At 40.6% G+C, this 16917-nt stretch overlaps 1 protein-coding gene across 1 annotated transcript in view; it reads left to right on the plus strand.

The window, feature by feature from the left end:
* The first annotated feature begins 3900 nt into the window (after positions 1-3900).
* Positions 3901-16917, plus strand: part of TPRG1 (tumor protein p63 regulated 1) — a 110871-nt gene continuing 97854 nt past the window's right edge. The window contains 2 exon segments of the mRNA XM_032629399.1: positions 3901-4122; positions 13016-13107. Of these exon segments, the coding sequence (XP_032485290.1) occupies positions 3901-4122; positions 13016-13107 (314 nt within the window).

A 16917-nucleotide genomic window follows, 5' to 3' on the forward strand; every position in this document is an offset into this window, starting at 1 on the left:
ATTTTCGACAGTTTGATTAATATGTGTCTTGGCGTATTTCTCCTTGGATTTATCCTGGATGGGAATCTCCGCACTTCCTTGACTTGATTGACTCTTTCCTTTCCCATATTAGGGAAGTTTTCAACTGTAATCTCTTCAAATATTTTCTCAGTCCCTTTCTTTTTCTCTTCTTCTTCTGGAACCCCTATAATTCGAATGTTGTTGCATTTAATGTTGTCCCAGAGGTCTCTGAGACTGTCCTCAGTTCTTTTCATTCTTTTTTCTTTATTCTGCTCTGCAGTAGTTATTTCCACTATTTTATCTTCTAGGTCACTTATCTGTTCTTCTGCCTCAGTTATTCTGCTATTGATCCCTTCTAGAGTATTTTTCATTTCATTTATTGTGTTGTTCATCATTGCATGTTTCATCTTTAGTTCTGCTAGGTCCTTGTTAAATGTTTCTTGCATTTTGTCTCTTCTATTTCCAAGATTTTGGATCATCTTTACTATCATTATTCTGAATTCTTTTTCAGGTGGACTGCCTATTTCCCCTTCATTTGTTAGGTCTGGTGGGTTTTTATCTTGCTCCTTCATCTGCTGTGTGTTTTTCTGTCTTCTCATTTTGCTTATCTTACTGTGTTTGGGGTCTCCTTTTTGCATGCTGCAGGTTCATAGTTCCCGTTGTTTTTGGTGTCTGTCCCCAGTGGCTAAGGTTGGTTCAGTGGGTTGTGTAGGCTTCCTGGTGGAGGGGACTAGTGCCTGTGTTCTGGTGGATGAGGCTGGATCTTGTCTTTCTGGTGGGCAGGTCCACGTCTGGTGGTGTGTTTTGGGGTGTCTGTGGACTTATTGTGATTTTAGGCAGCCTCTCTGCTAATGGGTGGGGTTGTGTTCCTGTCTTGCTAGTTGTTTGGCATAGGATGTCCAGCACTGTAGCTTGCTGGTCGTTGAGTGAAACTGGGTGCTGGTGTTGAGATGGAGATCTCTGGGAGATTTTCGCCGTTTGATATTATGTGGAGGTGGGAGGTCTCTTGTGGACCAGTGTCCTGAAGTTGGCTCTCCCACCTCAGAGGCACAGCACTGACTCCTGGCTGCAGCACCAAGAGCCTTTCATCCACACGGCTCAGAATAAAAGGGAGAAAAAGTAGAAAGAAAGAATTAGTAGAAGTAGAAAGAAGGAAAGAAAGAAAGAAAGAAAGGAGGGAGGGAGGGAGGAAGGAAGGAAGGAAGGAGGGAAGGAAGGAAAAATAGAAAGAAAGATGATAAAGTAAAATAAAATAAAGTAAGATAAAATATAATAGTTATTAAAATTAAAAAATAATTATTAAGAGAAAAAAATTTAAAAAAAGATGGACAGATAGAACCCTAGGACAAATGGTGGAAGCAAAGCTATACAGACAAAATCTCACACAGAAGCATACACATACACACTCACAAAAAGAGGAAAACGGGAAAAAAGCATAAATCTTGCTCTCTTAAAGTCCACCTCCTTAATTTGGGATGATTCGTTGTCTATTCATGTATTCCACAGATGCAGGGTACATCAAGTTGATTGTGGAGCTTTAATCCGCTGCTTCTGAGGCTGCTGGGAGAGATTTCCCTTTCTCTTCTTTGTTCTCCGAGCTCACAGGGGCTCAGCTTTGCATTTGGCCCTGCCCCTGCGTGTAGGTCGCCGGAGGGCGTCTGTTCTTCGCTCAGACAGGACGGGGTTAAAGGAGCCGCTGGTTCGGGGGCTCTGGCTCACTCAGGCCGGGAGGAGGGAGGGGCATGGAGTGCGGGGCAGGCCTGCGGCGGCAGAGGCCAGCGTGACATTGCACCAGCCTGAGGCGCGCCGTGCGTTCTTCCGGGGGAGTTGTCCCTGGATCCCGGAACCCTGGCAGTGGCAGGCTGCACAGGCTCCCCGGAAGGGGGGTGTGGATAGTGACCTGTGCTCTCACACAGGCTTCTTGGTAGCGGCAGCAGCAGCCTTAGCGTCTCATGCCTGTCTGTCGGGTCCGCGCTTTTAGCCGCGGCTCGTGCCCGTCTCTGGAGCTCCTTTAAGCAGCGCTCTTAATCCCCTCCCCTCGCGCACCAGGAAACAAAGAGGGAAGAAAAAGTCTCTTGCCTCTTCGGCAGGTCCAGACTTTTACCCGGACTCCCTCGCGGCTAGCCGTGGCGCACTAACCCCCTGCAGGCTGTGTTCACGCCGCCAACCCCAGTCCTCTCCCTGCGCTCCGACCGAAGCCCAAGCCTTAGCTCCCAGCCCCGCCCGCCCCAGCGGGTGAGCAGACAAGCCTCTCGGCCTGGTGAGTGCTGGTCGGCCCTGATCCTCTGTGCGGGAATCTCTCCGCTTCACCTTCCGCACCCCTGTGGTTGCGCTCTCCTCCGCGGCTGCGAAGCTTCCCCCCCGCCGCCACCCGCAGTCTCCGCCCGCGAAGGGGCTTCCTAGTGTGTAGAAACTTTCCTCCTTCACAGCTCCCTCACACTGGTGCAGGTCCCGTCCCTATCCTTTTGTCTGTGTTTATTCTTTTTTCTTTTGCCCTACCCAGGTACGTGGGGGGTTTCTTGCCTTTTGGGAGGTCTGAGGTCTTCTGCCAGCGTTCAGTGGGTGTTCTGTAGGAGTTGTTCCACGTGTAGATGTATTTCTGATGTATCTGTAGGGAGGAAGGTGATCTCCGCGTCTTACTCTTCAGCCATCTTCCCCCCACCCCTATCTTGCCCCTCCCTTTTTCCCTCTCCTCACTGGTAACCACTAATTTGTCAGAGATAATCAGTATTAATACTTTATTTTATTTCCTTTTAGATTGTTTCTAACCTCTGTCCTACCACACATCTGTCCTACCACACATATGCAAGTCCAGGTAGTATTCCTTCCTTCCCTCCCTCCCTTTCTCCCTTTCTTCCTTCCTTCCTTCTTTCTTTCTGAATTATTGTAACAAATTTGAATAACATTATTCATAATATTTTATAACATTTTTTCCACTAACAATTGTTTTTTTGGACCTCATTCCATGGTAAAAATATATCCTCACATTTGTAATGACTACATTGTATTCACTGTACAGTATAACGTGTCTTTTTTAGCCAATTCTCTGCTGATGGATACTTAGTTTCACTATATTTTTTTGGTATTAGATGCAATGTTGTGTGAGTGTGTAATGTTGCTATTATATACAATGTTTTGCTATTAGACATAAAATTATGTACTTTTCTCCTATTAGACACAGTGTTGTAATGTACAACCTTCTATATTTATGTCTTTGCATTTGTCTGAATTATTTCCTTAGGATACATTTTTATTTATTTATTATTAAAATTTTTTACTGAAGTATAGTTGATGTACAATGTTATATAAGTTACAGGTGTACGATGTAATGATTCACAATTTTTAAAGATTATATTCCATTTACAGTTGGCTATATTCCCCGTGTATCCTTGAAGACACATTTTTAGAATTGCAATCTTGCGGTTAAAAATATGCTCAGTTCTAAGTGCTTTCGTGCCCTATTACTACCCAAGAAGTACACAAGAAGGTGCAATATCATTGCTTTTAACTCTTAAATAAGCTTGCAGGCTAGTAGGTTTTCAAGCAAAAATGCTATGAAAACTTGAAGAGAAATTGTCTGATAATGATTTCATACTGCTGTTCCCTTGTTCAGCTTCCTGTCCCTGGGAATAAAGATGGGGAAAATGGAAATGCTTGCAGCCTCCTTTTCTCTGACCAGAGGGTGTCTGCTTCTTTCCCCTGGTAAACGTCCACAGAGGATTGTAGAGTCTGTGTTATTGAACTGCATCCATCAGTGCCCCTGCTTAGTTAATGTGTGGTGGGTTTGTCAGTTTCAGGAGAATCATTTGCTCATCATACACTGTTTTACCATAGCTAGGACACAGGCGACTTTTTTTTTTTCTGAGAAGATTGTTTCTTCCTTTGTTTCAGGCTGAAGAAATGTCAACCATTGGGAGTTTTGAAGGATTGCAGCCTGTGTCTCCAAAGCAAGAGGGAGATGACCAAACCTCTGAGACTGATCAGCTGTCCACGGAGGAGGGTGACCCAGGCACTGTCTCAGGGCCAAGGCAGACTTCAAGGCCTCCAAGTGTGACCGAATCAGCACTCTACCCCAGTCCCTATCAGCAGCCTCATATCTCACAGAAGTACTTCGTTACACGGGTAAAATAATAAAATCATGAACTTAAATACTACATAAAACTTCTCCTTAAAAATATCCTAATATCCTTCCATATACCACATGTTTTACCAACTGTTTTCATGTCCGTTATCTTGTGTAATAGTCACAATAGCTGTGAAGTAGTCATCCTTATCTCCATTTTATAGGTGGAAGATCTGAATTTCGGAGAAGTTAAGGGTCTATTTTTGACCGCCAGATACTATCAAGGAGAAGCAGGTCCTCCAGCCTCCATGAGTCTTTGGCTCCTGAGTCCTGTATTCATGCTAGACCTGACCTCAATAAATTAATGCTCTATGGAGAGAGAACCAGACTGGCTAGAATATAAGGCTGGGAGCCCAGAGGGAGTATTTGTTGTAAGTCTGGAAAAGACATGGGTGATGGAGTGGAAAGGGTTGCTGAGCATGGGCTAAACCTCAAGGGTCTACATGGGCATGCTGGTATAACACTACGGGGACAAACACTTTATTCCAATCCTATAGCTGCAGTTTGGAGCTGAGCTTCTTCCCTGTGCATCAAAGCAGTGAGCTTGTAGGCTACCATCAACTGGGGGCAACATTACAGATTGTGCACTGTGGCAGGAGAGATTCTTCAAGTGTACATGGAACATCTCTTTGTTGAAAAAAAACTTTTTTCAACTCGACTGCTAAATAAGTGGTGGCCAAGAGTTTGAGACTATTTATAATGCTTTAACTAACAAACCCTGATTTGTTAGCCTTGAAAATATATCTTTGGTTAAGATAAAGTTGTAGCTAAAGAGACTCAATGTGTGTGTGTGTGTGTGTGTGTGTGTGTTTGAAGATATATACCTATATTACCTATATTCAGTGACTCATATGTGCAGAGTGCTTTGGCATGTTCTATACTACGTGTGTGTTTGTGTGTTTTTGCATAGGGATCGCAAATGGTTTATTTTCCAAAGTGTGAGAACTTTATTGAATATGCAAAGTTAAGCTTAAGATATAGCTGGGGAAGAAATCAAAGCATCCCTTAAAGTGTGCCTTTTCTTTGATAGTCATGATGAGAGAAGAACAGGATTTGATGAGAGAAGAACAGTGATGAATGATATAGAATAAGGGCTTTATCATTGGAAGCTGGTTCAATTAAGAGAGCTGCCTGAGAAGTCTATGCAAAGCTGTTGTCTTTGCATCTGATGATGGGTCTGAAGTTGCTATAGATCAACCAGTTGGCTGTTGTGAAGTAGGAATAGGAAATAGGGAATAACCTGAACCTGGATGGACAAACTGGAATTCCTTTTGACCGAGCGGCTCCCACCATGGAAAAATGGAACCTGTGTTTGTCTCCCACCAAGTTTGAACTTGAAGATGTGAGTCACTTTCAGGAGAAGCCAGTGCTCTTCTCCACCGAGCGAGCTGCACACTTACCCAGTTCAGGGAAGGAGGATCTGAGGGAGGAGGTCTGACTGTAGCAAAAGGAGCTGTAGGTCCAGGGGCTTCCCCACCCCCTCCCATGACATCAAGTAAACAGGAGGTTGGCAGCTGTGAACATGAGCTGCACTTGGGCCTGATTGTCCTGCCCTCATCTTCAATAAGGAATCATGACTGATGTTTCACTTCTGCCTTTCAAATCTGACACAAACGTCTCTTGTGGCTAACACTAGTTTAGAAGCAGACAGGAAAGGAGATTCTAGAAAATGTAGTTCTAGCTTAGCTAAACTGACACAGTCTAAAGCTACAACAGAGCTTTTGTTTGTTTATTTATTTATTTACATGATGCTTTTATTTGTGTGGCTCTATGTAGCTTATAAAATACAGTCCCCTGGAGAAGCACTGTGAGGTAGGCAGGAAAGGGCTTATCACTCTTGTTTTAGTGGTAAACATATTGAAGTTTCAGAGGAGTGAAGTGACCTAAGTCGCGTAATATTAGTGTAAGAGCTGTAGCTAGACTCTGTACCTTCTGTCTCTAAGTCCGGTGCTCTTTCTGCCATAATGTACAATTGAACGTATGGCCCCCTGGTAAAGATTTTCAGTGATTGACTACGATTCACGTAAAGAACATCTTCTCCAATAGGTGTATAGAAAGTAACTTTAAGTTCTCAAGAGCTCGGGAAAGGAAAACCTTCTTCTAATCTTATCAGTGACTCTGAAGTAGACCTGAGGACTCTTTAGGAGGTATCTGTAAAGGCTACATTCCCAAGCAGTCAGCATTAACTTTCCTTCAGACCAAGAGACAAAATATGAAGAGGTTTTTTCTTTTTTAGCATGTGAGTATAATGAACGTGCTTTAATGCATGTGAGGGTAATGAAAATACAATTGTTGGTTCGACTGAAACAATGATAAATATTATTTTGAATAAATAATGATCCAGTTTTACTACCTTGTAAACCACAAATCTGCTGATGTGGTGGTAGCTGAGGAAATGGGAGGAGACATTGTATGTATGTATATGTGTGTGTGTGTGTGTGTGTGTGTGTGTGTGTATATATATACATATATATAAATTTTCTCATCTTCAAAGTATGGATAAAATGTCAGTTTTATATGGGAGTTTAAATAAGCTAATTTTTAAAGAGTTCTTAGTACAGTGTAAGACACATCTATTAACATTTCATAAATGGCATCTCTTGCTATTCTAAATGCTTTCTTTCTCTTTTTTGCTGACTTGGCATTCACATTCCTGTTATTGGTAATAGGAATGATATTAAGATGCCCGTGACCTCACCATGACCCCTAAGGTGAGATACAAATGTAGACCTATAGGGTCTGTAGCAGGAAAGAGGTTCAAATGAAGGAAGCTAACTGATTTTCTCAAGGGATAATTAGATCAGGCCAGGGCTCTGAATGACTCAGATCTATGAAGCATACATCATAATGTTTTGCTTCTTAGAGCTGAAATGAGATCTAAGGATGATATGGTCCAATGCTTCTCACTCTTTATCGTGCAAACGGATCACCTGGAGAGCTTGTTAAAATACTGGTGTGATTCAGTGGGTCTGGGATGAGACCTTAGATTCTGTATTTATATAAACTCTCTGGCAATGCTCATGCTTTCTGTCCACAGACCACACTTTGAACACCAAGTTGCTAGTCAATTCTCTAATTTTTAGAGGCAACCAAGGTCCAGAGAGGGGCAGTGGCTCACCCAAGGTCCTAACAGTTAGTGAGCACTGACTTGCCCAAGAGGTTAGTAAGTAGCAAAGCTAGGGTTAGAACAAATGTTCCCCAATTCCCATTCATAGTTCTGTGATCCCATGCAGTGATTTAAAATAAATCAATTTATTACGGTGTAAGAATTTTAAGGATATATCTTGCAAATTCAGAAAAGCAGTAAGTGACTGAGTGGAGAAATTCCTTGGCCATGCATTTTATTTTATTACAGGGTTCTAAAATAATTTCACAGGAGGTGGTTTATTGAAAAAAATTGGAAAATGTGGGCAAGCAAGATAAAAGTCACCATAATTCCACAGTTCAAAGTTAACCAAAATATATGAATGTGCTTTTATACATTTTGGTGAATAACTTTACTTTTTCTTATATGTACATTTTATTGTGCAAAAGAATAGAATTACATGCCAAATATTTATTATGTCAATAACTGTAGTTTCATAACATCATTTTTAACACTCTGTAATATCCTGCTATGGAGATGTAGTACAATCTATGTAAGTTTTGCTGGATATTTATGTCGGTTCTTGTTCATATCTGGAAAGGAAAGTTATTCCTTGGCTTGCTGAGGCAGGATGGCACTCAGTTACTCAGCTGCCAGGAGTGGACACCCAATGCTATAATAAGAAGGAGGATCAGTATATGAGTTTCAAGCTGGATATGCAAAGATGTGACTGATATGAAAGTATAGATCAATTTAAGACAAACAAGGCATTTTTAGCATCATAATATCGTGCATTAGATCGCATCTCTGAATACCTGGTCATAAAACAAGCCAATCTGGTCCCTTCAACCTCTTGTGTTCTTTTATGGGTCACTCTGGTTGTTGCTTTCTTCCCTCAGGCTTCCAGCCAATTATTTATTTACTGCAAATTTGTCCATCTGATACAGCTTAGCAACATTCTTTCTCAGAGCCAGGAGGGGCCTCATAAAATATCCAACCCCACCCCTGAGACACATAAAGAAGATGTGACTTGTCCAAAGGCAACCAGCAACTTAGGGGTCATAGCAGGCCAGGAACCCAAGACTCCTGGAACTTTCTACCACCCATCCACTGCCTCTGGCCTTGGACAATGAATGAGGAATCACAGTAATGAAGGTCTGAACCACTTGCTATCAGTCTGCTTGGATAACCTTTTCCTCATATTTTTGTTCATCTGCTATTATTGCTTAGACATATCTAAAAATGGCCTACTGTCTTCTCTCAGCAAAAGTACCCCTCAAGGCTAATAACTTGAGGTATATTATGATAATCACTTCAGTCGTGGAGAGTGATATTCAAAAGCAACTTCTTATGAAAGGAACAATACTTGATCCGCATGGGGAAAGATATATTTAAACTCCCTGTAGGACTCTGTATTTGCAGAAACCTTATCAGAAAGTTGAAAGCGATTAGAGATGGGGAATTATCTCTAAATTTATACTTGAGAATGTAAATTACATACAAACTAATGGGACTAAAACTCTTTGATCTTTTAATATTTAATTAATGGTTCCGCATGGCCTTCTTATAGCCTGTGTTCTATTGTGAGCAACAAGATTTTAATAAGCAGGTTCGGGACTTCCCATTGTGTGGTAAGATGTTGCTGCCTTTATGACACTAATTTGACTTTCATGCTCTCTCCTTTTCCCTCTTCTCTTACTACACGCTTCCCCATGTCTTGCTCTTGTACTGGGAACAACTAAATATATTAGTTGTATTGTTATTGTCTGTGTGAGCTTCTTTGTGATTTAGAAATTATATATCTCACTGGGCAAAATGTTTCTTGAATCCCCTCCTTACACTGAAATCCTTTGAAGATGGTAATAAAGTTGATGTTTCTATCTGAGGGCAGACACTTAACAATCATGAAATAAGAAGCATTTCCTTCATTTTCAGGGAGAGACAAATTTGTCTGGGCTTTACAAATCACATCCAATTCACAGCTGGTTTTCTTACCTTATGAATATACCACAAAGTAAACTCTTGGTATGACGACGCCCTCAAGGGAGAGCTGATTGTGTCTAAGTCCCTAGGAGCATTCCTTTCTATCTTGTCCCATCCTCTCACTGTCTAGCTAAGGGGTCCAGTACATGGGAAAATATTAGTAGCAGACACGAATATTGTTTGTGTGGCTCCTGGCCCTGGGCTATTCTAGCTCGAGGAAACACAAGGAGACAAATACATATGTCTTTGAACTTTCCTCAGTACGTTTGTTTTGATTGAAAATATTTAGTGCTAGACTATTAGAGAGAATATTGACCATTAAGCTATGTAGTGACTTATAAGCAAGGATCCCCCTAATGTTTTTTTCTTAAAATTTAGAATTAGAAATGTATTTGTACTCTCTTGCCAGGCTTTCTCTGGTCGAGTGATGAGTACATATCATTCCACTATACTTTCGTATTAGTCTTAGAGTGCAAGGAGTCTCAGAGCTAATTGTTCAGTAACCATTTGATCCCCCAATCCTGGTACAATGATTTCCCTTCTATTTAATGTTAACAAGAAGAATGATAATGAAGTCTTTTATTCTTCAGTGTTACCAAATGTTTTCACCATTTCCTAACAGCTGTTACAGTTAACGATATCTTATCCATCTAACAAATGCTGACAACGAGGCATGGAATGACAAGGTGACTTAACATGGGTCTCACAGCCAGCAGAAAGGCTGAGATTTAAGACCTTGTCCCGGACACAAGTCAAAGTGTTCACACACTTTATTTCATTTTTGACACTAAAAGGCTGAAGTTAATTTATCATGGTAACCAATAATAACAAATGGAGGAGAGTAAAATACTCTGTCAGGATACGATGCATAGCTGTTCCATAGAGGCATAACTGATATTTCTACTGAAGGTAAGAATTCAGGCAGTGAGGGCACGGACAGAACTCCAGAGACTTCCGAACTGTTCTATAAGGAATACACTTCATTTTTAATGTTTTACTTTTGAAATGTGTATAGCCAAACAACACCCATCCACTGGCTCCATCTACCAAGTTCCTTCCCTACCAGTAGGGAACCGCTGTTAACGTTTTCTATGTATCCTTCCAGAGTGAGTTCAGGCCTGTACAAACACAAATACTTATTCTTACCCATTCTCCTCCTTTTCACAAAAAAAGTTGCCATATTTACCCTTTCTTCTGAACATTTTTTTCCTTTCACTTAATAACATATTTTGAAATCAAAGATTAGCACATGTTTCTTCATTTTTTACATATTTATCATATTTCATTGCATGGATATGTCCCATAATATAGCTAACAACTCTACTATTGATAGATATTTGCATGGTTTCCAAGTTTTTGCTATCCACAAACTAGGCTGCAAAGGACACTTTATACATACGTCATTTTGTACATATGCAAGAGTATCTATAGTATAACTTCACAGAAATGGAATGTGTGGATCGAAGATTAGATCATTTTGATAGCTTTTGCCAATTGCCTTCCATAGGGAAGACAAGTAAGGTTTTGAAAAATTCTACATTCTTTTATTCATCTTTACATGTTTTTGGCAAAGTGTCTGGCATAAAAGCATCCAACAAAATGCTTATTTTAGGATTATTTCATTATTCTCCAATTCCACTTATAATGTTTTTCTTCTGAAAAGTATTAGTTTCACTACCAAGTTATATTAGCTTGAGGCAGAAATTACGTGAATACACGAAAAGAGACAGGAAAAATAGCCATGATGAGTCATCAAAGAAAGCATCAGTTTTTAGAGAACTTTGACCAGTGGGCCTAGTAGAGTCAGGCTGTATCATGGGGAGCCAAGGATGATGGATGATGGGAGAATTGTCGCAGAATCAGGAAATTTCCCTGCAGGGTAGTCCAGTCCTACCAGCTGGATTACTGGAAACCAGTGATGTTGACACAATCTCCTGTGTCAGTGGGAGCTCAAGGCATATCTGACTGGTGTCCCAGAACTTACTGATTTTGTGACACACAGGTTTCAGCAAGCACGGGGTACCATACTAGCTTTCTGACAATTGAAAATTAGAATCTCTCAGTGTAAAAGGCTGTGGTCATATTTTCTTAAAGATTTCCAGGAGGTTTTGATCATCAGCTTGGCTCAGAAAGCTTTGGTTCAGTCTACTCAGTTGTCTTATAGATAAAGAAATGGAAGCCAAGGAAAGTTAAATAATTATCTGTAGGTCACAGAATTTATTCATGACATATCTGGAATATGAACACAGGTCACTCAATTCTCTGTAGTTGTCCTATCCATTTCCTGGATGACTTGTGCTGTGTGGAATGAGTGGAAGGGAGGAGGACAGATAAGTACTTAAAGTTCTGTACCATTTACTACCGCTTCATCTGAAGCAGCTCCGTTCTTTTCCTGTATTTTACATGTGGACTCATATAAGATTTTTCTTAACTGATGGACTCTGTGGCTATAGTCTTTCAAAGCCTTTTATCATAGTTTGAGAAAACAAGCAAACCAAAATCCTACAATCACCTCACCTCTGAGAGAAGATATTTGAATGGGTCCTAGCCAGGCTAGTATCCCCATTTCCTTTTGGGAGAGAAAGGTCTCAAGCTAGGAGGATTACGAATGTTAATGTTTATGGAAGATTAGGTGTCTAGCATAAAGCCCTATTATATAGAGACTATATGAGGACTTGTAACATACTAGTCCCAGGATTGGGCATGAGACCAGCACTGTGCTGTAGGCCTAGAAGTGGAATGTCTGGGTTTCCTGTCTTGTCTCTGTCACTTCTTGGCTGAGTGAACTTGACAAATTATATACTTCCCTACACAGACCCCTGTTTTCACACTTATAAAATGGGATGGCTTATAATAGATAAGCCCTTGGCTGTAGTGGTTCTCAACTTTGGCTATACATTGGAGTTATCTGGGATGCTTTAAAAAATCCTGATGTACTGTTAGGTGAATCCCGTCCACTGAGTATCTGATATATTGGCCTGGTGCACAGCCCTGGCATTAGGATTTTCAAAAGCTCCGCCGGTGATTCTGATGGGTAACCAAGGCTGAGAGTAACTGCCTAGAGAACAATGGTTCTTATAGTAGAGTCCCACACCAATAGCATCACCCAGGAACTTGTTAGAAATGTAAATTCTCAGGCCCACCCCAGAGCTACTGAATCAGAAACTCTGGGGACAGTGCCCAGAAATCTGTTTTAAGACACATTTCAGGTGATCCTGATGTGTGCTGAAGTTTAAGAATCACTGAGCTAGAGGGTCTATGAATTTATTATTAAGACAGGGTTAATCCATTTTTAAGCTAGAGGCAGGCTCGTAGTAGGAATTCCTTTTTGGATAAAGGTAAAAAAAGAGAGGTAAGGAGACAAAAAATTCATTTCCCAGAGCCAGATAAAACTATAGTCAGAATACTGGAAGAAGCTTACCTCCTTTGTGTTTTATGACCATGTACTCTTTGAAGAGAGAAAGGTTAGATTTTAAAAATGTATGTATTGCTAAATGCATTGAACTTCCTGATACACATTTGTTTATTAGAAAAACTGGTGCTCTGAAAATGGCTATCTTCATTTCTATGAGAAAATGTGAGTAAGATTATAGAAATCTCACAGGACTTGGATCACTTTTGTCCCACCCAAGGAGAGCAACTTAGTAAATACCAGAGTTTAAGACTAAGCTCTCCAGCAGGCAGTGCCTACAACAAACAGGCAACTCCAAGAATTATCTTTCCTGGTCAACTTTTTGGAGGAATTGCTGGGATATAGTAATTAATCATAAGCATGAAGAGGACTCAGTCTTCTCTAAACTAGGTATTCTCTTTCTCCTACTCAGCCAGGGGCCATTGAGACTGCCACAGAAGACTTGAAAGGCCACATTACCAAGACTTCTGGAGAGAAAATTCAAGGCTTCTGGCTCTCGACAGAGTGAGTAGTTATGACTAAGTGAAGGGCAGTGGAAATCTAGCCTTTTCCTTGACAACACCATAACAGAATAGGAGATGGCCCAGTGGAAGAATTTCTCCTGCTTACAGTGAGGTAATTGATTGACATATCGAGCTGGAGAGTAAAGTTTCATGGTGCCCCATGGCTGATGGTATGACCAGGTTTGACTTCTACCACTGTTTTCCAGGCTAGTTGCTTCACTCAGCCATCACTGTGACTACCTTAGGTCAGGCCCTCATCAGGGCTCTCAGTGACCATTGTATTAGCCTCCTAACTGATCTTTCTGGTTCCAATCTCTGTTTCTTGTAAGCACTCTCCCTCCAACCACATCAGGCTACTAACCATCCCACTCTGGGTACAGTGGAAAGGAAGGTTGGGAAAGAGGAATAATGAGGTCAACATATACATTGTGAATTTTATCATTAGGTGAGTTGGGTACAATAACATGAGCAACAAAACTAGGGAAATCATGCAGGATAAAGACAGGCCACCTTGGAGTGGGGGAAGGATAGATTGGGAGTTTGGGATTGACATGTCCACACTGCTATATTTAAAATTGATAACCAACAAGGACCTACTGTATAACACAGGAAACTCTGCTCAATATTCTGTAATAACCTAAATGGGAAAAGAATTTGAAAAAGAATAGATACATGTACATGTATAACTGAATCCCTTTGCTCTACACCTGAAATTAACACAACATTGTTAATCAACTATACTCCAATATAAAATAAAAATTAAAAAAAAACAAAACAAGCAAATAAAAAGCCCTCAAAAGAAAGGCCACCTGTCCAGAGTTAAGATAAAAACCAAATCTAACACTTAAGTGCTTGTCATTTTAATGACTGCTCCATTCACCCTCAAGGCTTATCTTAGCTACGGGGGTTTTCATTGCCAAAGACACAATGAAGATGGTTAACTTTCTGTCCTACCCTGACATTCTAGTGTCTGTGTGACCTTTTTTCACCCACCAGGTGAATATTAGGAATGCCATAGTCCTTATAGTAATAAGTAAAATATGCACATAATAAGGGTAAGAGGCATCTCTTTTCTTCTGCAGAATCCACAATATTAAATGGAGAATGCAATTAGAACTCCATTTGAAATACTTAATTGGTTCAGTAAGTTTTCTTGGTGATACAATCACCAAAGGTTCCAGCCGAAAAGCTCAGTCATTTCTACACCTTAGTGAAGAATCATTTTATCTTTCCCTTCTGGGAGGGACATCTTCTTTGAATAAATTTTAGGAGGACAACACTGGGATGTTTAACCTTCCAGTCGAGCAGAACAAATCCCTCAATCAAAGGAATGCAGAAACCAAATAACCTGTGAATCCATCTTTCTGACCACCATAGCATATTTTTGTTTCAAATGGGTTCCAAAAATTGAATTAAAATGAATTTTTGAAAACCAAGCTGACAAGTTCTGAGCATTTGTGTCTTCATCTATGAACTGCAGATAATGATATATACCTGACAAGTTGTTATGAAGACTAAACAAGGTAACATTGTAAAATTCTTAGCAAAGTCCCTAGCACATAGTGGATTTTCAATGGACATCAGTGTCCTTCCTCTGTTCTCAAGTACTAACTATTGGTAAAAGGCAATACTTTTTGACGTTGTTATTGGTAGCCTCTACCTTTATTTCTATCTTGTCCATCTCTATCTCTATCATCTCTGGGTTACCTTTAATGAAAAGTCTTTTAATTTATTCACTTTCACCAACTTACATTTTATTCTCTACTCTCCACCTCCCATCTGCAGAGTAAAATATGATTTGTGCAAATGAAAAGGCTGCCTTGGGCTTCCCTGGTGGCACAGTGGTTGGGGGTCTGCCTGCCGATGCGGGGGGCACGGGTTCGTGCCCCGGTCCGGGAAGATCCCACATGCCATGGAGCGGCTGGGCCCGTGAGCCATGGCCACTGAGCCTGCGCGTCCGGAGCCTGTGCTCCGCAACGCGAGAGGCTGCGGCGGTGGGGGGCCCGCGTACTGCAAAAAAAAAAAAAAGAAAGAAAAGGCTGCCTTGATTAAGCAAGATGTCTACATAAATTCTGAAGGTCACATCAGAAGTAAACACTTACCTATTTTGTTTCTACAATGTATCTCACTTTTTTTCTACAATATATCTCATTTCATTTCTACAATGTATCTCATTTATAAGAAAGAATGCACAAACATGGTCTTTCAAATCCAGTGGTGGCTACTTTTGAATTCTCAAATAATAGAATCAGTAATTTCTTTAAGGGTGCATGTTTTGTTTGGTTTTATTTGTACAGAAGTTTGACTTTTTTTTGTTTGTTTGAATGTTTCTGCTCAGTGATTGCAGTGGCCTGTAGATACCAATTTTTGAAAGATAAATCTGATTGTGTGATCTGCACTGAGGTTTAGCACTATAATTGTGTGCTTGATTTAACATCAGCTAGGATGATTGCTAACACCAGCAGTTTTCAGGTAAATATGAACAGCTTTGCCCCAAAGACGCAAGCCTTGTACTTACCTCTGAACCTAATAGGACGTTCAGAAAGTTGGGAAGAAATCTCTGGCAACTAGTTTTCTATTTCTCTTTTGTCTTCTGGTACCCATTTACATTAAGGACAATAATGAGGCATGTACCCTTTGCATGTAGAATTTCAAGCAATCATATTTGCTTATTTGCTATCAGACTTTCTTCCTTTGCACATTGGAACCCATTTCTCCTTTTTAAATGGTAGTGATTTTGTGTTCTTTTTTGGTCATTCTTCTCTCTCAAAATTCTTTTACTTCTCCCACAACCCTCCATCAAAATCTACTTTCAAGAAAAGATCTGATTCCAGTCGTTTTTACCAGTGTAAGACATTGCCAGTTTCTTTTCTTTTCCTGTTACTCTTTGTAGCTGGTTCAGACTGCCTTCACGTAATGGAAGGAGGAGGTACCAGTTGTCAAGAAAATGTTCAGGCATCTGGACTGAATGAATGGGCTCCCATTCACTGCGACTGTTCAAGCAGAAGATAGGAAGCTGTTTGTCAAAGGAGGGGCATGCATAGGTTTTAAATGACCTTTCAGACTTAAGTCCTCTGTTTATTTGTAGTGTAGCAAAAAACAGCAACAGCAAAACCAATCAAACAAAAAACAAAACCTCCAAAATAACAACAGCAAGACTAAACAAAACAAATGTATATACACAGGCCCAGAAAAGTGAGAACCTGGGCTGCTCTTGTCCCCTTTCCTCCTTTTTCTAATGGAATAAGACCCATCCGTTCCTGAGAGTTACAGGGGCTGTAACATAGACCTATTTCCCCAGCCTTACCAACCACACAAGACTCTTTTCAAGCATAACACTTTTTTTGTATGTGACAGAAAAGGCTGGGCTTCATGTACATCAACTTTCAGCTCCTTCTGAGGAGATGAGAAATCCCTGGCTACTCATCAGTGGTTTAAAGAATATCTGCTTTCAAACCAGTATTCCAGTTTCAGAATGATGAATAGTAAAAAACCTTTTAATGTAGTATATAGCACATGTAAACGTATCTTCATGTCCATGAACTTGCTTTACCTTCCCTACATCCTTGTTAGTTGTATGATTCCCATTTTATAGATGAGAGGTGGAGATGAGGGAAAATGAAGTGGCCAGATGAAGATCCCATAAGTGATAGAACAAGAAAGATGGACCACCACACTCCTGTGTTAGCTGGGTTCTGATTCTTTCCCCAAGTATATACAGTGTAGATGAGGGGTAACTAATAAGCCCAGCTCCATCTTTAGTCATGGTTGGTCAGACTCCTAGAAGTAGTTTGATATAGGAGGGCAAGGT

The sequence above is a fragment of the Phocoena sinus genome, chromosome 4 (genome assembly GCF_008692025.1).
Source record: "Phocoena sinus isolate mPhoSin1 chromosome 4, mPhoSin1.pri, whole genome shotgun sequence".
NCBI classification, from domain to species: Eukaryota; Metazoa; Chordata; class Mammalia; order Artiodactyla; family Phocoenidae; genus Phocoena; species Phocoena sinus.